The sequence below is a fragment of the Perca fluviatilis genome, chromosome 21 (assembly GCF_010015445.1).
Source record: "Perca fluviatilis chromosome 21, GENO_Pfluv_1.0, whole genome shotgun sequence".
Taxonomy (NCBI): Eukaryota; Metazoa; Chordata; class Actinopteri; order Perciformes; family Percidae; genus Perca; species Perca fluviatilis.
In genome coordinates, this window is record NC_053132.1 from 30,233,761 (window position 1) to 30,256,282 (window position 22,522).

The 22,522-nt window shown below is 40.5% G+C and overlaps 2 protein-coding genes across 4 annotated transcripts in view; both read right to left on the bottom strand.

Annotated features, from left to right (window-relative positions):
• Positions 1-9,188, bottom strand: part of galk1 (galactokinase 1) — a 38,004-nt gene extending 28,816 nt beyond the window's left edge. The window contains exons 1-4 of the mRNA XM_039788904.1: positions 8,835-9,188; positions 3,038-3,227; positions 1,981-2,100; positions 359-494 (exon numbers count right to left, since the gene is read on the bottom strand). Of these exons, the coding sequence (XP_039644838.1) occupies positions 359-494; positions 1,981-2,100; positions 3,038-3,227; positions 8,835-8,999 (611 nt within the window). The 5' untranslated portion in view covers positions 9,000-9,188. The remainder of the gene's footprint in view (positions 1-358; positions 495-1,980; positions 2,101-3,037; positions 3,228-8,834) is intronic.
• Positions 9,189-19,447: 10,259 nt separating this feature from the next.
• Positions 19,448-22,522, bottom strand: part of LOC120551458 (1-phosphatidylinositol 4,5-bisphosphate phosphodiesterase delta-3-A-like) — a 46,647-nt gene continuing 43,572 nt past the window's right edge. For all 3 annotated transcript variants that reach the window (XM_039788907.1, XM_039788906.1, XM_039788905.1), the window contains exons 15-16: positions 21,720-21,869; positions 19,448-20,738 (exon numbers count right to left, since the gene is read on the bottom strand). In XM_039788907.1, coding sequence (XP_039644841.1) covers positions 20,590-20,738; positions 21,720-21,869 — 299 coding nt within the window. In that variant the 3' untranslated portion in view covers positions 19,448-20,589. The remainder of the gene's footprint in view (positions 20,739-21,719; positions 21,870-22,522) is intronic.

A 22,522-nucleotide genomic window follows, 5' to 3' on the forward strand; every position in this document is an offset into this window, starting at 1 on the left:
TGGCAAAAGGGGGTTGTACAAAGTATTAACATCAGGGGTGCCAATAATTGTGGGACACATGATTTCAAGTTTTTTTTTCTAAATGTGTGATTTTTTTTACCACCAAAGTAATGTACTTAAATAAAAGGTTGGATTTTTCTCTTTTTTTGCATTTGGGTTCTATGTTGTTTAAAAAAAAGGAGAATTCTTAGAAGTCCATGACCCCATCTTAAACAGGGGTGCCAATAATTGTGGAGGGCACTGTTTGAAGAAGCTCCTCAGCCTTTGCTTTGTTAAGCCAAACAAAGAAGAGACAAAACAGTCATCTCGATGTTACCAAAGACTGGATTAATCTACTCTCATTGGATGTTTACACTACCTGCAGTCAATGAGCAAAGCATGGCCCTCCCTGCCAAGAACAGACACAAACTGATCCATAATGCCACAGGGTACACCAGCATGAGTGTGTTCTGCCTTCTGACAGGCCACTGCTTTGGATACCTTGTCTCCGTCATCTGAAAGATGAAGAAAGATGAAGAGTAAATACCAAAAATCCAGGCTTGTACTATAACTGATGATCAAACAGAAGAGTTATAAAAACAAAGTGCTTTAGGCTCTAATTAAGCAGCATCATGTTAACACTAATTCATGTTGATCCATTGCCTCCTTGGCCTTTTCTTGAAAATCACTGGATGTCATCTATAGATGTTGGAAGAAGGGTAGCATCAAACTTTTTTATATATATATATAAAAATAATTGACTTTCATATTTCCTTACAACATAAAGAATATATGACTCCTCATGTGCACATGCACTTTCTATTTAATTTAAAGGCTTTTTTTAAGTTTTCATGATTGATATGACCAGAGCTTTCCATGAGTGCCGGCTGCTGTCCAAACACCTGACTACTATTCATTTTTTATTCTAATAAAATACTTTTGATTAACAAGTTGTGATTCACTATGCATGAACCTTTTATTTTTCAAGTCTAAGCTGTCCTGTCGGAAATAAAGGCCTAAAAATGCCCACACACACAAAAAAAGTCCTCTGAAAGCACTGCAATTTCCATATGCTATAGGCTACAGTACGCCACAGGACATTTGTGGGCTTAATGAATGAACGAATTGGCCTATCTTTATTAATATTTTTATTTTTTTATCACAGCAGAGCCATCTCTAAGACGCACTGCAAACACACTAAAACAGACAATGTTATCAAAGTAACAGGAGGAAAATGCAGCCTCACTGTAATTTACAGTTAAAAACACTCCTAGAACAATTGTGTATTTTTTTTCCATTGACCAATTATGCAAATTAATATCAGATGTCCAACATTTTTTAAATAAAACTTTATTAATAGCTACTTACAGACTGTGTGGGCTTAAACACACAGATCCTAATTATCGGGCAAACTCATTAAAATATGCAATGATTAAGATTAGTGTATATGACGGAATAGTGGCATTTGAATGTGCCAGAGGCCACCAAATTTGGGCTTTTACGGCCAAAAACAATCTCGGGGGGGGGGGGAGATGCCATTAATCAAATGTGAAATATTTAGTTGAATGTTTGGTGGAACAGTTGGTTTAACATTATGTATTCCTTTTTTAAATTATTATATTCACTGTTTTTATAGGTTAAATGCTGGAATAATGTTACATATCACTTATTGCTGGAAATTCATATCTATGTTCCCCCGCATAAAGATATAGAGCACTTTTGATGGTGTCCTGTTTTATGATGCTCCATGCAATGTTTTATTTGTTACACAGTGAATTAACCTTTAAAAAAAAATTACAATCGCAAATCGAATCGTAATTGCAATATCTGGCAGAAAAAACACTATTTGATTTTTTTCCGTTCAGCCCTAGCACAGACCCACAAGTATATTTACAGCACCCCCTCCCAGACAATAGTTTCAACATCCTTGACGTCATCTATCTCTAATATAATGAAGATTCCTTACAGAATATTAGAGTCGGACTGTAATCAGATTCTGACCTGGCTGGAGTTGCTGCAGGAATGTATAGAAAGCCACCTCCAGAGAGGCAGAGCTGGACAGACCGCCTCCCAGGGGGACACTGCTGGCTATCACCGCCCTGAAACCTGGGACAGGAGGAGCTGAAGAACACAGGACACAGACACAGTACACGTTGAATAAATATCCTCTGGTGTCCAACCGAGGCAGAATAATAGAGGTGGGAGAAAAAAAAAAATCTTATATATCAAGATTATTTTTTGCAACGCTTTTAAAAATCGATTCTTTTTCCCAGAATTTACAGTATTTATTTTTTACAAAATGATTGACCTAAATATTTGCTGTTTATACGGTACCGCTGGCGACTTCATCATATGAAACGGAGCGAAAGCAGTTATGCATTTCTTTACAAATTAAATAAATGTCAGACTGACGTTCCACTCCGGGATGCTCCTTCGGGTCCCGTGGATTTGTGGGACATGGCGACTGCAACCATTACACGTAGCTCTGTCCGGAGCTTAGCACCACCCAAGACAATTGTGATTGGTTTAAAGAAATGCCAATAAACCAGAGCATGTTTTTCTCCCATCCCATAATGCTGTGTGGACTAATCAGACCCTCCTCCGCAGCGCTGTAGAGGAAGGTCTGGCATTGGTGACACCTGTCAGCTAGCTATAACCTAGGTAAGTTAGGTTCAGGGTTCTGCATTAAGTGAAAATAATAATACTGACCCTAAGAGCCCAATTTAATCCCGTATTTGCATAATACCATGTCATTTGTAATACCACAGCACCTTAGTAGTAGTGGTCCTGTGGCTCATCATTGACGTACGTTTTAACAGAATTATTGGCCTCGTTCTAGTTGACAAATTCAGTGTTTTTCCTTCCATGATGGTCCAAAATGATGTTAACATGCAAAGTTAACACAGTAGAATAACGTTTAAAAAAAGAAATACGTTAAAAGGGTGCCAGGTACCCCTAAAGCTCTGATCCCAGAATCGCCCCTGATTATAATACCTAAAAACATAAATCCCAGGTAATGTTTTTATAGCTATGGATACAGTCATATTTAATTGTTTACCCCTGTAATGCTGTATAACACCCTTCACATAGTTTGCCCAGTTGGGTAACCCTGGAGACAGTGCTGATCCATAACTGGGCAGGCTGAAGTCCACCCTCCGAGGCTCATCAGCATCCTCTGTTGCCGTTACCACGGTAACATCCTGGCCAGAGGTTTGACTCCCTACCACCACAGTCACCAGGGGCAGCGCCTGGCTCACCAAACACAAAACACATGCAGCTGGACGGTTATACTTTCCCCCTTTGTCAGAGAGGAAATAAACAACAGGAAGTATAATGTTTCCTGCTTATCCCTGATATGTGGAACTATAGTCCATGTGCCGATCTTCAGCTTCTGCTCTTATTTAAAGGTGCACTATGAGTTCCTGCATGGTTTCAGCGTTCTCCTTGATACACTAGCTGCCTGCCCCCTGAACACACTGTGAAAAAGCCTGGGCCCTCATGTATAAAAGACAGCGCAGCTTTCATACCATAAGATGGCGTACGGCCAAAACTTGAAAAGTACCTACGCACAGAAATATTCACAGGTATAAAACCGGTCGTACACCAGGTCCTGCGCACCTTTCCTTTATACATGACAATCCACGTGAAATTGAGCGCACATGAATGACTGACTGACCCCGCCTTGCCTCCTCCCATAAATGAATATAGAAATTACTATAAATGCGCCCCCGACGTCATTCTTTGTCCAATCACAATGGGTTGTGATTGGCTGCAGACGAAAAAAAAAAAAAAAAAAAACGTCACTTACTGAGGTTGAGGTGCTGATCGCGGAGGTGGAGGCGAGACATTTTTTTTTCTGTTCGGAGGTTTGTCATCTTGGATAAGCAATAAAAGAAAATGCCCAGAATGGCAAAGGGTGACCGGGCGGTGAATGCACCAAACCATGGCAGAATAATAAAAAAATAAAGTTTAATTTCGAAGTGGAAAGCAAGAGAATAGTGGCAGCGCCACACCACTTACAGAACAACATACATCTCAGTGTCAGTCCAAATTACGCCAAATAAGCAGTTTGAACTCACTGATGTAATGACTTTTATTTTATTTATTAAAAGTGTTAGTAGCTCAGTGAAACTGAGTCCAGCGCGAGGGAGACCCGACTCAGAGGAGGAGAGGTTAGTGAGGCCAGCGTCTCCACGGCAGGTGACAGTGCACACGGATCCGCTGCGCCACGCATGGATGAAATAATGAAATAGTAAATAGGACTACAGTAACAGAAATATGTGCAGAATTAAGACAGTAAGGACGGCCTATTGTTTGGTGGACCGGGTACACCTTGTTCACTTTATAGCCTACAAATCATCCACGGGATTAATGACGCATCACAAGAGTTAGTCCCCCCCGACACAGCGTTTGTTCCTGGGGAGATGGATCCGTGCGTCCCGCCTCCTGTGCGCCATGGATGTCTGAGCCTCAGCAACTAAAGACTCACAGACACTACTGCATTTTCCGTGTAATTTTCCGCGAGTAAGATATTTCATCTATGGGAAATACAGAGGATGACTGAAAGTATTTTCTAAGTGGATTTATCAATCATTTTCCGTCCTCAGAGATTAAGTAGCCTGCGAATTAAACAGCTGTGTGAAAGATGTGAAACATTATCCACATAAATGATCAAACTTTTATGGAGTATCAGCGGATATACATTTTTTTTTTTTTCATAGACAACGTTACAGACGTATGCCAGTAACTGTAGTGGAAACCTTATTTTGTAATGTTTAGTGATTTTCGGAACTTTTCAGTTAGAATTCGCTACGTTACAGAGCCAGAAAAGACTTTGCAGACGGCCTGCACATTCTCACGTCTGCTCAACAGTTTGCGTGACGGCCCGCACATTCTCACGTCAAGTTAATTTTTTATACATCACAAAGTGTCCGTGAAAACCAGCGTACGCAAGCTTTTCGTGCGTACGCAACATTTATACATGAGGCACCTGGTCTCTGGAGACAACACAGGGGTCGTAAATATCAAACAAACACGAGGGGCACAGGCTGTGCACCAAAACACAACAAACCACTTTCCAGCCAATCACTGACAAGATGGTTGGGGGAGGGGGTGGGGGTCAGTTAGTCACGACAGTTACGGGAACCTGGGGGGAGGGGCGAGCTTGCTCTGTTTTGTTTGGTATTTACTTGGAACGTCACAGAAGTGACCACGCAGGAACTCACAGTGCACCTTTAAGTCGACATGCAAGTGACTCACCAAATGTATGCAAGACGATTAGGGCCACGTGAACATTTTATTTGAGTTCTGAGTTTAAAAGGGTGATAGAATGATTATATAGGGTATTTCACACTGTTCCTTATGGTCTCCTAATGGGGTATGTTGGGCTGAAAATGGCCTGGTTGATATTTTATTGGCCCTTATGCATCCCTGTGTTTTGGCCCTATTTGTAACAAGAGCTTTTCTTCCAAATATGGTATGGTCATGAATATTTAGATGAGCTGTGCGCTGATTAGTTGAGCAAATCCCCCATACACACACATTAGAGACGCGCGCTGATTGGTTGAGCGAATCCCTCATACACACACATTAGAGACGCGCGCTGATTGGTTGAGCGAATCCCCCATACACACACATTAGAGAAGCGACAAAAATCTCATATTCCAAACACTGCAATGTTTCATTACCAAATTCACTTCTGAGACTTTTTTTATGCGGTCTTACAAAGCTAACATTGTGTCCGTTTTCAATGTAAGGCATTTTTATGAACGTCAGGCGTTTTGTTAGGAGGAGCAGCTAGCTAGCTATATGTCCCATTCAATACAATGGGAAAAGATCGCTGCTAGCTAGCTACACTTTCGGCATAACTATAGTAGCTATATTTACAGTTTGAATTTCGTCACGGCACTTACATCACAGCTGTCCCAAGGTTTTACAAAGCTAACAATGGTGTCAGATTTCAATTTAATGAATTTTTGTGAACACTAGCTAGGGGTTTCGTTAGCTGCGACTGTCCCTTCAATCCTATGTGTACACATTGCGGCTAGTTAGCTTCATTTGCGGCGTAATTCAAGTATATTTAGAGTTTGAATTTCGTCACGCCACTTATACAACATCTACCTAAAAGGTCTTATAAACGGTGTCCGATTTTAAGTTAATGAATATTTGTGAACATTAAGGGTTTCGTTAGCTGCGACTGTCCCTTCAATCCTAGCTATGTGTATCAATCAAATGGTGCCCGATTTCAATTTTAGATTTTTTTGTGAATTTCAGAGGAATTCTAAGAGGAGGCTAGCTAGCTCTCCTTGATAGAGCTAGCTCCATCCAGCCGCAGGCTCTATCAATGAGACTCGCGGACAAGAGGCGTTTATTTCACCGATCGTTTGTTTAAATAACTCAACACATTATAATTACACACATTATAAGATTAACTGGAACCTGTGGTAAGAGATTGCTGGCGTAACAAGCTCGCTGACCGCGCTCTCACTCACATACACGGGGCATTTAGCAGGAAGAGGGGAGCTGCAGGCCCTGGAGCTCTGTCCAGGCAGCGGCGTTTGTTAGTCCATTAATCCACAAAACGGTGACTTTGCGCGGGTATGGAGTGCTGTGGGCTGCCAGCTGTGACAGAGCTCAATCTACCCCACAGCAGGCCGGGGTCTGTGAAAGAATGCAGGCCAGGCAGCGAGGCAGCTACACAGGCAGCACCGGCTGAACTCCGACACACAGTCGGACAAAATTTGCAATTAGACGAATTTTCGTAAAACGGCCCATATATGACCTCTACATAGTGGATTTCTCGCATAAAAAAGTCTCAGAAGTGAATTTAATGGTAAAATAGCAGATCAACAATGTATACAATTTCTGAGATCTGCCCGACCTAGATTCAGAAGACTAACTGATCTCAGGCCAGTTGTGTAGCCTATGCAAATGTTGGGGCGTGACAAAGAGAAAGACTAGAGCCAAATGAAGAGGAGCCGCCGAGTTGACGTCAACTAGGCGGTTTGTTGAGATTTGCCCGTTTTCAGAGGAAGTTTCAAATAGTGAGATTTGCAGAGGAAAGAGGTGTCAATGGGATTTAGAGGTTCTATGTATGTCCTAGTACCCACTAAACTGTCATTATTCAACTATGACAAGGTAAATTCAGTTTTGCATTATATCACCCCTTTAAAGTCAGAATTCTGAGGATAAAGTCAGACTTTTAGAGTTTAGAGTTTTTTAAGTAAACAACAATTGGTTGCATCCGAAATCGCATACTCTGCACTACATACTCAACACGTACACTATTGTTCAACATACTTTTGTGTAAATAAAATAGTGCAGTAGTGTGTATATTTTCGGATGCACTAAGCTGTCATTTTCACTGTCACTTCCTGAGAGCCTACTTGCTGTTGAAGACATGTAACCATGGTAACCCCTGACAACCTACACTGTAGCAGAATGACCAGATAACACTTAAATTACTTAAAGATGTGAATTACTAGACCAACAGTCATTTAAGTATGTAGAAATTGTCTGTTATGAAAGTTGTCTTTACGATCGCATTGCATTGTGGGATATGTAAGCCAACGTAGTGTGTCCAGTATTTCATACTGTAATATTTTACCGGAAATAGTATGCAAATCACATACTATTGGTTTACTAAGGTTTTGGACATACTAAAAAATCTCACATACTGTTTTAGCCTACTAAATAGCATGTTAGTGTGGAATTTCAAATTCTGACTTTAAGCTCAGAATTCTGACTTTAAAAGGTGCTGTAGGTAGGATTGCGAAGATCCAGGACTTAGCCAAAAAATGTTAACATCGACAACTTCTCAGTCCCTCCCCCCTTTCTGCTAAAGCCCAAAACTGTCTCCTAAGCCCCTCCCCCCACAAGGGAGAATGAATGCGTGTGCATGAGCAGTGATTGACACGCAGTTAGACACCCCCCCTGGCCCTGATTGGTGCATCTGAACAGGGAGCGGTGGATTTTTGCAAATCGCACTACAGGCTGTAGGTGGTGCCAGAGGAGCCGGATTTTTGTTTTAAATGACCTGCTTTATGTAGTTCTACTGAAACATAGGGTCAGTTTCAGCAAATATGACAGAAAGTTAGTTTTATAAGTCTTACCTATTGCACCTAAGCTCAGAATTCTGACGTTTTTCTCTGAATTTTGACTTTAAACTCTGAACTCAAATACCTTTTTTCACATGTGGCCCTAATCCTCTCCCGTACCAAACAGGAGATGAAATCTTAATATTTTAAACTACAGCTTATGTGCAGTTTAGTGTCCCAAATGATGAGGGTCTTATTTGAGACAAGTTAAGGTTAGGGTTAGGGTAGCACAGGTGGTTTAGCAGGTTCATAATTAATTAAGGACACTGTATGGGGAATTTGGGACACTAAACTGCACGGATACCTTGAACTACTATGCTGTTGTTAATACAATATTACAGAGCAGGCCCGTCAGTGAGTTGTTGCTGGGTGCTCTGCAAACATAAGTGGTGTAGTCTAGTTTACTTTAGTGGGTATACAACAATAGTCTCTCTGCATGATCCAAAGCGTTTGTTGAGTTTGCGGTAACATTACTCAACCCGTATTTGCGTTAAACAAATAGCTAAAGTGAAAGTGTTGCCCCAAAGCAATGTTGTTACGTATCATTGCACATTTTTAAGTGGGTATATGGAAATGCCGGAGCTTTCTTAGTGGGTATACGGCGTACACCTGCCTATGACGTAGACTACACCACTGTGTTTAACATGTTCAGAAGAGCCCAGAGTTGTGTGGTAATAACACGTCTGCCAACAAGCATTACAACGAGATTTGGTATGACAAACAAACCCGAATCCCATTCGTGCTGCGTCATGACGTTACCATTGGAAGTACAAATCCCTGGTTGTAGTCCGTGTGCTCCCCTATCAGGTTGACTCTTCCGGGAGCACACACCGCCACCCGCGGAGCCTCTTCCCCGAACACCTGCACGTACAGACCGCGGGCAGCCGCAACGAGCTCGGCTACACTCGGACAAGAACTGGCCATTGGGCAGCAAGTTTGAACACAGAGTTTATCAATGAAACACGCGCGCAAAACCCTAACCCAAAAGTTTTAGGGAACTTACACGCTAAGAAGCGGTGATATATATAATAGACCGGTAAGGGTTATTTTGACATGTCAGGAGCTTTTATATGTGTCAATGGTCAGGAGCTCTTTACTTCCTGGTGGTTTGGTCCCGTTTATTGTGAGGCTCTGATTGGTGGGGAGACGTCACATGACACGGTTGTCCACGTGAATCTTCAAAAAGAAAAAAGAAGATCAACTTTCTGGAAACAGTCACGGCATTTGTTTGTATGTTGATTGAAGCCCCAATTTCAATATAATAAAATTTGAGTTAATTTATAAAGTTATTTTAATGTATTGATTTATTTTATATTCTTGTTTTTATTGCTTCATGTGTTTTTCTTATTGTTTTATTTATTTATTGCCTATATTTTATTTGTATGCTGTTTAGACATACTTTGCATTATTTGTAAAATTGTTAAGAGATATAATAAGGCCTGTTTTGTATTTGAAAGCATTGAATACTAAATAAATAAATAAAAACATGTCAGTTCATTAGACGAGATGCCCCAAACTTCTGTTTCCTTTTCACTCCAAAGCCACTTCCCTTTCATCGTTCCCTCCTAATAAAATAAGCTCCACTGCCTCTGCAGTTCATGCCAGTCGTAACGGACCGGTTGCCTGAGCACAGAAGAGTGGAAGAGGGAACCACTCAAAGCTGCTCAAAACCTGGATATTATGGGTTTATACGTTCAACCAACACGTTACAGAAATCCTTCCAACTTGATGAGCTGGTCTCATTGGTCGCTTTTCAGAGGATGCTAAATGACCTGGAGGCAGACACATCTGGCTGTAGATGTTTGCCTGATTTAGGCTATTTATGATAGAGGCTGGCCTGGAAATATTTGCTGATTCAGTTGTTTTCTGTTTTTAATGTTTTGTGTATTTATTTTATTGGTTTATTTGATAGGGACCATGCATATTTATGAACATTGTATCAAAAACACCATGTAAATATGCCAGAATTAGTAAAAAAATAAGTACTATTCCTCTGCAGTCCCTAGACAGGTGACATAGGACTAACATAGAGACAGCCAGCAGTCATACAGAAACTCATTCACTAGAAATTAAAAGGTACACATAACGGTGACATATAAACAAGATCAAAAATACATGATGACAAAGACATTATTCATCCACCTCTATACTGCATTCAGTATATTAATAAGCCTACTAACCTATCTCCCCACACAAACATGTGATCTGTGTATCATTGTGGGACTGCAACCATGACAATCATAACTATTACATGTTTGGATTTGGTGTGTGTGTGTGTGTGTGTGTGTGTGTGTGTGTGTGTGTGTGTGTGTGTGTGTGTGTGTGTGTGTGTGTGTGTGTGTGTGTGTGTGTGTGTGTGTGTCTGTGTGTGAGTGTGTGTGTGTGTGGGGTTGGGGACGGAAAGGTGTGTCAGATGTTTGTTGGGTGACCATACAGATGTTTTTTATATTTGTGTTTTTTAATGTTATCCGGTGATTGTTGGAGCAGACGCTGCAAGAACATTTTGTGTGTGAACAGACAATAAAGTTTGATCTTATCTTATCTTAGTTTGTATTTGTGTGTGTGTGTGTGTGTGTGTGTGTGTGTGTGTGTGTGTGTGTGTGTGTGTGTGTGTGTGTGTGTGTGTGTGTGTGTGTGTGTGTGTGTGTGTGTATGGGGGGTAGCTAGGTCTGCTAGTATGTAGTAGCTAGGTATGGTGGTGGACTGGTAGCTGGAGAGGTGCCAGTTCACCTCCTGGGCACTGCCAAGGTGCTCTTGAGCAAGACACCAAACCCCCAACTGCTCGGGCCATCTCTGGGCAGCCCCCCCACTCTGACATCTCTCCATTAGTGCATGTAGAGGTACTGAGCATGTGTGTGTAATTCAGGCCTGTGTGTAATGTGTATAATAATAACAACAGAATGAAAACATTTTAATTTCCCTTGCGGAATTAATAAAGTATAAATTATTATTATTATTATTATTATTATTATTATTATTATTATGACTAAAGGTTCAATAAAATAAATAAACTATGGCACGCAGAAGCAGCCTCTTCCCTTATATCCCGTGGTTGAAAAAGTAGTTTGATGGTGGCGCCTGGTGGCCGCTGTGTTCCAACCTCTGTAAGGAGCTGCCCAACCACGTAGGCCTACTAGCCTACTAAATTTAGGCATTGTGTCGAAAGGACAAAAACAATGCAATCCATTTTTTTAAAGACTTCATTTAGCTTATAAAGTAAGATCATTTTCTCAACACATTGCCAAGAAAAACTTCATCCTATAGTTTATCACAAACCTTGAAATTTAAAATCCAATTGGGTACAGACATCTCCAAAGTTGGAGATGTATACATGGTCTTCACTGTATGGAAAGGGATGAAAAATTGAAATCAGAAACGTAACTAAAGCTGTCAGAGAAATATAGTGCAGTAAAAAGTACATTTGCCTCTGAGATGTAGTGGGGTAGAAGCATAACGTTGCATAAAATACTCAAGTAAAGAACAAGTACCTCAAATTTGTACTTAAGTACAGTACTTTCCACCACAGCTCATCTCGTATAGCATGAAGTACCACTCGTTCAACATCTGGAAGCATGTGGAGTGTGTCTCCCCCTGGTGGCCACTGTCCCATAATGCATCAGATCCTCTGAGACTAGCTCTTACACATAAATCCCTGTCCTGTTCCTCTGGAGCCAACAACACTGGTTCATTCTGGAGGTCAAAAGTCTGACAGTTCAATAGTAATATCTCCCACGTGGCTCCATGCACTGCAGAGTTCTTAAACCGGATTCAAGGAAGTTCATGACTGAGATTATACTAGACCATTATGGGCCAGTACCAAATCCTTGTTCGAGGTTGCTGATAACCATTTGCTCTCCTGACTAGGGCTGGGCAGCCTGTGTAGCTAGGTACTTTTTAGGCACAGACTGAAATTGCCTCTTTAGTATCGAGTATCGTAAAATGCCTCATCATTCAAAACCCAATTTCAAAACCTAAGGAGTAAATCTCATCAGCGTCAGTGAGCCAATAAGCATGCAGCATGCTTCTACCAAGATCTAATAATGTCTGTGATTGGCTGTCTAACGCAGGGCTGTCAAACTCATTTCCACAAAGGGCCACACTGGAAAAGATAAATCACATCAAGGGCCACAGATCTTTGGATGTATTATTGCATGTCGCTTTTTTTGGGTCATTTTTATTGCGTTTTCCGACTTTTTTTCAGATGTTTTCTTCACTTTTTATAAACATTTGTCGGTTTTTGCAACATTTTGTTTCTTCTTTGTCACTCATTTTGACTTTTGTTGAACTTCGGTCGACATAAAGCCCTGCAAAATCAGCAAAAAGTTCCTTACATCATAGAGTTTAGCAAATCAAGCAAAACAATGATTACATTTTTTTTAGAGCAACCTGTTTCACATCCTGAACATGAATACTCTCTGCTTCTGGGGGAATTTATGAGTCTCAAAGTTCTGCCAAATTCTGTTTTGAGTGTGGCGTAATTGGAGTTTGAAAACAGTTTCCCATCTTTTTGGTTTGGTGCACAACTAGGCAGCGCCAAACTTTATTGTGAACCTAAATTAATAAAAATAATCAAAATCTGTGAGGTGCTGGGTTCGGCCCGCGGGCCTTGAGTTTGACCCCATGCCCCCCTTCTAGCCCCGCCCCTGCCTTTAGCTCTACAGGATGTCATCAATCAAAATATACAAGAAAGAACAATATAATAATAACAATAATAATAATAATGCAGAACTTTTATTTAATTTTTTCTCTGTAAAAAAAAACAAAAAACATGTCCTTTGGATATGTCAGTTAAAGAGTTGGATTTCAATTACTCAAATACTAACTGGCATTCACTTTATTCCATTCCTATTCCATCATGGTGTACCTGTTTCAATAAGTAACATCAGGTTGAGAACTATAGAGCTGGTGAAGGACAAAAGCAAAAAGGAGAAATATTCCAAAAGATTTAATAAATAAACAACAGCATTGTCAATGCTTTGAATTATTGAGTTACAGTTTTTTTGTATCAATGCTACAGTTAAAAAAAACACACACCTTTGGTCTATAACCATACATGTAGTCGTTACACTTACAGTATCTGATACATGTAAGTGTGATACACGTGAATAAGTGCGATATTGTCAGACACAGGGCTGATTTGTTTGAGATTATTAAGTATTGGCTCTGACTCCACAACTTCCCAATTCTACAAAAACTTTTCTGATCATATATTATGTCAAAATGACAAAGCAGATATTGTAGGCTTGTATTTACCTCCACATAAGTGCTGGTTTTGCTGCTGACAGACTCAGATTAATATTCCAAGTGTCTGACAAAATTATGGAAAGGATTTCTAAGGAGGTCGACCTTTCTGTTAAAGAGTAAGGTCCTTTTTTTAAACATAAAAACATCTGCAAAATTGTGTTCGCTAAACCCACCAGACTCCATGTAAATAAACAGTAATTTTAGCATCGTAAAATACACTTCATTCAAATTCGACAGAAACAAAATAAAACTATGAAAGCCGTTTTGGGTTGTCTTTCCACTTTTCCAACCATCACAACTCTAGTTTTGGTTAAAATAAACACATTGTTTACCGATTTACTTTCAGCTACCAGGCTCCTCTCCTGTGGAACCAGCTCCCATCACCACTTTTAAGAGTAACCTCAAAACTCTCCTCTTCGATAAAGCCTATAGGCCTAGTTAGGGAGTGAGGAGTTGCAGCGTTCGACTATACCGGTGGGGGAGCGTGTGTAGCCACAGTCATGGTGCACCCCCACCCTATCTCTGCTTCTCTTCATAGAAAGCTTACGTATATTTAGGGAGTAAGGAGTCACAGCGTTCACCTAGACCGGCGGGCGGGGGGGTACAGTCACGGCCACAGTCACGGCACGCAGCCTCCCTATCTCCCCTTCCCTGTAGCTCTTAATTATGCTGTTATAGTTCTAGACTACCGGGGACCTCCTTCAACACACTGAGCCTCTCTCTCCTCTCTCTTTCCATCTGTGTGTTTCCATGTCCCAGAAATGCTTGTCACTAACCTAGCTCTGGGGAGCTTATTCCCCGGAGTCCTTATGTTTTTTTTCGCCCAGCATGTTTCCTTGCATCAGGATGGCACCTAAATCATGGTGGCAGCTGTCGCCGTGGTCCTGCTCTACGCCCTGCTGTGCCCTATTACACCCTGCTACGCTCTGCAATGCCCAGCTACAACTTGCTACGTCCTGCCACGTCCTGTTACGCCCCGCTGTGCCATGCAACACCATGAACTATTACAACTACTATTTCTAGTCACTGATCCATTATCTTTATTGCGACTATAATTGCCACTGTTCATCACTCCCTAAAAGGGAGTTTTTCCTCGCCACTGTCGCACTTACGCAGTTGTGCATGCTCTTGGGGGAATCATGGAATTGTTGGGTCTTTGTAAATTATAGAGTGTGGTCTAGACCTACTCTATCTGTAAAGTGTCCTATGATAACTCTTGTTATGATTTGACACTATAAATAAAATTGAATTGAATTGAACTGAAATTTACATGTGAAAATATGTTGGCTCTATACACACTAAAAATATTGTTTTTTAAATGGAGTCTGGTGGGTTTAGAGCTAGCGACCTCAGAGCTGTTTCTTGTTAAACAGAAAGGTCTCAAAGAGGTTTTAAAAAGGTCTATCTCTGAAGGGATCCTTTCCATAATGCTGCCAGACACTTAGAATAATAATCTGAACCTGTCAGTGGTAAAATGAAGCACTTTTAGTAGACCAAATTGATGATGCACATTTGCCCCATAGGATTATATTACAGCCCGGTCTGTGGCTGCCGGTTACAGCGTTCACGCTTAATACTGGACCAATTTCAAAGATTGTTTTTTCTATCAGTCACTTACACAAAAAAAAACTTAGGCAAATAGGGTCCACGTTGAAAAAAAAACAGCGGTGTCTGACATAGAAACGTGGTTCGTCACAGTGGCTAGGATCTCCTTGCACAGCACAAATCTTAACACAAAGTAAAATAAAACAAAGAAAACTGGTTGCAACTATGCAGTATAAGCATAAGCATGTGTATCTAATCTAACAAGCTAACGGCAAGACAGCAGATTTATCAAGTGCATATAATCATTGTTCCTATTGCATAACTGAGCACATTTTATTTATAGAATAAAATCTCTAGCTTGCTACTTATAATAATATAGTGTGGTCATTCACAGATAAATAAATATAACGTAGGTTGTGTCGTGCTAAAATACAGTCACTGTGAATCAAACATTTAACAAAACAAGTAATCTCTTCAAAATATGTTTTCCATTTAACATAAACTAAGCTACGTTAAAAAACCAAAGTACTGGGACGGGATTTAACGGCCAGTATGCTTCTCATTTGTACAGCACATGTCAGACAGGCAGACACCTTTCTTCATCACAGAGATCTACAGTAACATCTGTTAGACAGTATATAACTTATTTTCCATGTAGCTTTTTTGCAATATAGTATTAGGGCAATCGCCACATTTATAATAATAATAACAATAATCATTTTTTATAGAGCACTTTTCAAACTCCATGTTACTAAGTGCTTCACAAAACAAACTAAACAAGCCAGTCGTGTTTCAAGAAGGGTGTCACTACCCGATGTGAGTCCAGTGCAGATGTGAGTCGCGCATGCTCATATTTAAACAGTTTACGGCATAACGTGTCATACTGACATTTGTGAAATCCATAAAATAATATACTTTTGTCATTACAGACAATAACAGAATATGGAAATCATTTCAAAAACGTTTTAGCTATCTATGATTGTTTGAAAACGCCATTCAAGTGACAGCCTTTGTTGTGTTTGATTGCTAACTTGTAGCCAGCAGTGAACAAACTTTGTTATGTAGGTCCATTTTTATTGTATTGACATTACAGAAGTCTCTCATTAGCAGGTTCTTGTAGGCTACTTGTCGCAAAGTGACGCATACACAACTCATATCTGCACTGGACTCACATCGGGTAGCGACAAAGGGACTTAAGAGAGATCAGTGACTCAGCTGACCTGATATCCTCGGGCAGATCGTTCCTGGGCCCTTGGTCCTGGGCCCTTGACTTCAAACGCTCTGTCCCCTTTAGTTTTCAGCCGGGTCTCTGGAACAGACCAAAGACCTCTGCCCCAGGATCTCAAAGTACGTACCGGCGTATACAGTACCAGGAGTTCTGAGATATACGTATAGGTGTGAGGCCATGAAGAGCCTTAAGAGTGATCAGTAACATCTTAAAATCTATTCTAAAACATACCAGCAGCCAGTGCAGAGAGGCTAAAAACAGGAGTGATGTGATCAAGTCTCTTGGTTCTGGTTCAAAACCTGGCAGCTGAGTTCTGCACATTCTGGAGTGGATTTACAGATTTCTGATTCAAACGTGTAAAAAAGTCAAAAAGACCCAGACCCCATTTAAACCCAGTATCAGGTTAACACTGACACTGAGGGCTGTATTAGGATACGGTCCTGCCTCATGTATACAAAGATTTGCAGTAACCAGGTTACTACAGTGCCTAGGAACGTGTCCTCAGATTTCCTGCTAACATGGTTTCTCCGAGTAACCTGGTTACTAAGTATCGTATGATCCAGGTATCTACATAAGAGTGACATGACACTGTCATGAACGTGTCATAAACATTATAAACAGTCATAAACGTTTATGACATAACGCTTCTTTTAGTAAGTGTCATTCGTTTTTTTTGTCATGACGAGTTAGGGTTAGGGTTAGAGTTCATGTGTTCATGACAGTGTCATGTCACTCTTATGTAGATACCTTCAAGTAAAGTATTACTGAATATTTTTATCACAGATATTTTTTAAATACAATACTTGCATGCCATGTGTATGTTGATAGAGTTATTGGTTGTAGTTATTCTTCCTGTTCTGGCTGTGAACAGATCCTTCCTTAAGTGACTCCACTGCAAGAAGGCTAAAGCTAATATAAGGCTTTAGCTACATAAGATAGACAAATTAAATGGGCATCTTCCAAAGTTTAGTTTGAAATTCCCCCTGACATTTCCTTGATCAGTAGAGGGATACTTCCTAGTAGTCCCATTTAGATTGTTGACAGGACAAAACACTGGCAATAAACCTACACACTAGGGATAGACAGATTATTATCGGGCCGTTTTTTGGCAGTTTGCAGATTATCCGTATTGGCATTTTATTTGCTTCATAACCGATAAAGTTAATGAATGAAAAAGTGTTCTACTTTGGCTCGGCTACAGCTCTGTGTCTGTCCCTATGCTTCGGTTTCACTCACCACTGAGTCTGACCTAAAGGGTAACTACCGTTATTTTTTCAACCTGGACCCTATGTTCCTGTGTTTTTGTGTCTAAGTGACTGATGGGAAAAACAATCTTTGACATCGGTCCAGTATTAAGAGAGATCTCTGCAGTCGGCAGTCAGCGAAACAAGCTACAATGTAAGTTAATAGGGCAGTTGTCCAGCTTGTATTTACCTTTACTAAAGTGCTCGTTTTTGCCACTGACAGGCTCAGATTAATATTCTAAGTGTCTGACAACATTATGGAAAGGATCCGTTCAGAGATAGGCCTTTTTAAAACCTCTTTGAGACCTTTCTGTTTAACCAGAAACAGCTCTGTCTAAAAACATTAATATGAGTTCCCCCAGCCTGCCTATGGTCCCCGAGTGGCTAGAAATGGTGATAGGTGTAAACCAAGCCCTGGGTATCCTGCTCTGCCTTTGAGAAAATGAAAGCTCAGATGGGTCGATCTGGAATCTAACCTTTATGACATCATAAGGGGAAAGGTTACCTCCCCTTTCTCTGCTTTGCCCACCCAGAGAATTTGGCCCACCAATTAAAAAGAGAGAGACATCATGCAAACAAGCGAAGCATGGCAGTTGGTCAAGGCCACAACCCCACCCTCCACCTTGCCCCCCCTCTCTCCTCCTCAATAGCTACAGACACAGAAATGGCACATCCTAAGGAAAGCTCATTGTGAGACTGGCTCTAGTGGCTGGAATTCTGCACCAAGGCTGAATTTCGGGAAAGAGACTTCAGATACAGTATTAGGGGACCACTAAGGTCTATATAAAAGAGACTTCAGATACAGTATTAGGGGACCACTAAGGTCTATATAAAGGAGACTTCAGATACAGTATTAGGGGACCACTAAGGTCTATATAAAAGACACTTCAGATACAGTATTAGGGGACCACTAAGGTCTATATAAAGGAGACTTCAGATACAGTATTAGGGGACCACTAAGGTCTATATAAAGGAGACTTCAGATACAGTATTAGGGGACCACTAAGGTCTATATAAAAGAGACTTCAGATACAGTATTAGGGGACCACTAAGGCCTATATAAAAGAGACTTCAGATACAGTATTAGGGGACCACTAAGGCCTATATAAAAGAGACTTCAGATACAGTATTAGGGGACTACTAAGGCCTATATAAAAGAGACTTCAGATACATTATTAGGGGACCACTAAGGCCTATATAAAAGAGACTTCAGATACAGTATTAGGGGACCACTAAGGCCTATATAAAAGAGACTTCAGATACAGTATTAGGGGACCACTAAGGCCTATATAAAAGAGACTTCAGATACAGTATTAGGGGACCACTAAGGCCTATATAAAAGCATCCAAAAAGCAGCATGTCATAGGACCTTTAATACTGGACCAATGTCAAAGATTGTTATCCAGGTTGAAAAAAATGGTAGTTAACCTTTAATGTCCCCCCCACAACACTATCTGACTATCTGTTATTGTGTATTGTGTTAAAAGTTTCTAATTAATTAAATAATTGCTTAAAGCATTTAAAAAAAACTTGTGTGTTGAAGTTTGTAACATTCCAATATCTTAAGTTTGACTTAAAGATTTTCATTTTCACTGTAAATGCACATCGGTTCCAAATATCGGATATTGGTTTCATTAACTACTAATAATCGGTATCGGCCTTGAAAAAACAGTATCGGTCGATCCCTACTACACACGACTGCCAGGACAAAGATAACCGCTTGATTTGGCTAAGGCCAACATTAGGTCTGCATCGAAAAAGCTTAGCCCCTCATTTATTTCACTAAAGCCACCACTGGCACAGCTCCGCCAGACAATCAAAGCTGACCGTGTTGACCTGAGCTGGCTCCACGATTAAAGTGTGCATTCCTGGTAGATTACTTAATTATATGAACAGAGTAATTCCACTGTTTGCTAGGGGTGGGAATCACCAGAGGCCTCACGATACGATATCATCACGATACTTATGTCACGATTCAATTCTATGGCGATTTTAAACATATTGCAATATTCTGCAATATACTGCAATTCGTTACCTTTTTTCCAACTTCAAATTTGTCCCAATTTCAAATGATGTCCCCAAAAGGAAACTTTGTCAACATCTGTTTTATCTAAAAAGGTACATTTCTCTGTTTGTTCATCTCACTTCAATTGTATTGCTGCAAAATGGGATTGTCAAGCAGACAAACTGACCAACACATATCTAATAATAGATCTATACTTGGCGGGTGTGTATCGCTACTGTATTGCCACGGCAAATATTGCGATACTATGCTGTATCAATTTCTCTTATGGTTTTTGTATTTTTTAAGATGCAATAAGGCACAAATGGGGATGACGCCATACAGTTTAAGAACGGAAAAAGCGAGAGAGAGAAGTTCAAATCTCCCCTGCTTCTTCTCACTTCCACACAGTTGCAGCCTGAAGGGGTTTTGGTTTCGGAAAAGTTACAAACATTCTCGGACGCAGCCGGCGCTTTCAGATGCTGTTCTATCAATGCAACATGAACGTTGTTTGAAGTACACCAGCCTCCAGACTCCGAAAGCCACATTTTAGCTTCAGCTGAACTTTAGAATGTGTTTAGAATGTATTGTGTGGATTCAGTCCTTTGTGTTTTCCAGTAGAGTCGCATTAGGACAGGATCACGTCTTGGACGGCAGGAATGATTACAGCGACCAATAGTTCTGTCAACGTATATCCGCATATCAGAGGATTGTTTCTAGATCATGTCTCCCTCACATTCCATTTATAAAGTCTCCACTTACATGTAGGCTTTCTACCCTACCCAAGTAATGTTTTCAATCCCATACCAGCAGGCATTTCTACTATTACTATACTATTCAGATAAAATACACAAAAAATATGATACTAAAAGAATCGATAAAAAAGAAGTCCTTCCTTCAGAAGGTCTGAGAATTTAGCTAGGAGTCTTATATGTTCAAAATGTAGAGACAAAATCTAGCTCCAAACTTGGCCATGTTCTCCTAGATAATAATACATGTGGACTGTTCTCTGCTCTAAAAATCAAACCTCAATTAAATGAGGGGATTAAAAACAACACAATCCTCCTGCTCTGTAAAACATAGACAGGTCGAGGATATAGCTGCAACATTTGTTGGACGAGGTTATAAACGTTACGTTTTATGATTTAGGGCCTAGATCTTTTTTTTTGCCTGGATCCGGGCAGATAGTATGTCCAGGCGTCTTCCCATGGTGGCTTTCATGCTTTATGTTGCTATGCGGTAGAGATGGGGTTAGGGATTTTTGGCTGAAGACCTTGCCGGCGGCTTAGCTGATGATTTTGAGGGACTGCTCTGACATGGGGTGACCTTAAGATGGACGAAGAGGGAGGAGGGCGAGAGGCTGGAGCCATCCAGCTTGAGCAGTGGGACATGACGATATCCTGCAGAGAGAGATAAAGGAAAGAAGGTCAAGAGAGCGAATTACCATTTGTTAGGGGTTGGGAAAAAACAAACAAAACAAAAAACGTACGTATCATGAATTTTTGCGACGGTTTTCAAAATCCATTATTTTCCTTAGAATCAATATTTTTTATTTATTTGTTCTTACCAATGATTCACCTATATATGTTCTGTTTCTATGGTACCGCCAACGGCAGCTACATCATATCTATTTCCAGCAAAACAGAGCGAAAGCAGAAAATGCAGAAAATCCATGTTTTGTTCCTCTTCACAAATGAAATAAATGTCAGACTGACTGACAGATATGTGCATTCTTTTTAAAAAACAATCACTTTTTTAGAAATGTCTCATGGTATATTGTCTCTAGAAGTGCATTATTCAACTTTTGTTTTTGTTAAAGAAGGAAAAGAAAATCGCAATACTCAATACTATCGAACCACAATACTTCTACAATCGTAATAAATGAAAATCGCAATACAAATTGAATCGGAACCCATGTATCGTGAAAGAATAGAATCGGGACTAAAGCACATCGTCCAAGCCAGAGGTGGAAAGAGTACAAAAATATTCTACTTACATAAAAGTAATATTACTTTGACAAACTTTTACTTAAAGCTATAGTGCAGTAAGTAATGACAACAAAACTGTCGGCGCGTCCACATGATACAAGCCTTCCGTGATCTCTTATTTCCTTTTTTTTAACTCAGTAACGGCTGTGATTTAAAATGTAGCAATACAATACTTCAAACAAAACATACTTAAGTAAAAGTAAAATTACAGATTTGTAAAACTACTTTAAAAAGTAAAAGTATGCACACACAAAAACTACTCAATTACAGTAACGTAAGTAACTGTAATTTGTTACTTTCCACCTCTGGTCCCAGCCCTATTATTCATACTGCATTGGCAACCTCAAACAAGTATTTGGTACAGTCCCAAAACTCTACTGTCCCCACACGCACCTGTGCGGAGACTGGTAAAAGGCAGGGTGTATTGTCCTAGGAAGTCATTGCTTGAGGTGTAGTCATGGTCCTCCACCAGGAAGCGAACCAGAGCCAGGTCAGGAACATGGACGGTAAAGTTAAAGCTACAGTCCCATCGTGGGTTAAAGCCTGAAACAAGGAAAGAACACACTAAGAGACTTATTCATACCAATGTATGCAGTTTTACTTGATGGACTTTGTATGAAATCATGCTCATGCAGTATGTAGTGTCCCAACCTTACCCCCACAGCCCTGTCAGGTAAACTCAAGTACCCCTTTATTAACACTAGGGATGGACTGATTCTGGTTTTTCAAGGCAGATACCGATTACTTAGCCTCGTGAGACCGCCCTGATCTCGTGAGCTCCAGTTTTCTACTCGCAGATCTGTCTGGCATCTTGAGATCGAGAAAATTTGGAGCCGTTCGCCAAACGACCGACCAATCAGCGTTGGTTTTGAGGCGGGTTTAGGTGTGACGCAACGAGAAGCGTCTGTTCAGTCTAAACAACGTGGCGTCTTCCACGGATGAGATAGGCGTAGCTATCGCAGCAAGTTTTATCCGAATTATAAAGTATTCCTTCATTGAAACAGCACTGGAGGCTTTTCTCGGAGGAAAAGATGTTTTTGCTCTTCTCCCGAATGGTTTCAGCAAGAGTTTGATCTGATTGGTAGAGTTGGCCCATCTATCACCAACATAGGTGGTGATAGACAGATGGTTTATCCAATCAGCTAACCAGGATTTTCGCCCATTCCCAAAAGTTCTCCAACGGAAAGTTCCCAGAT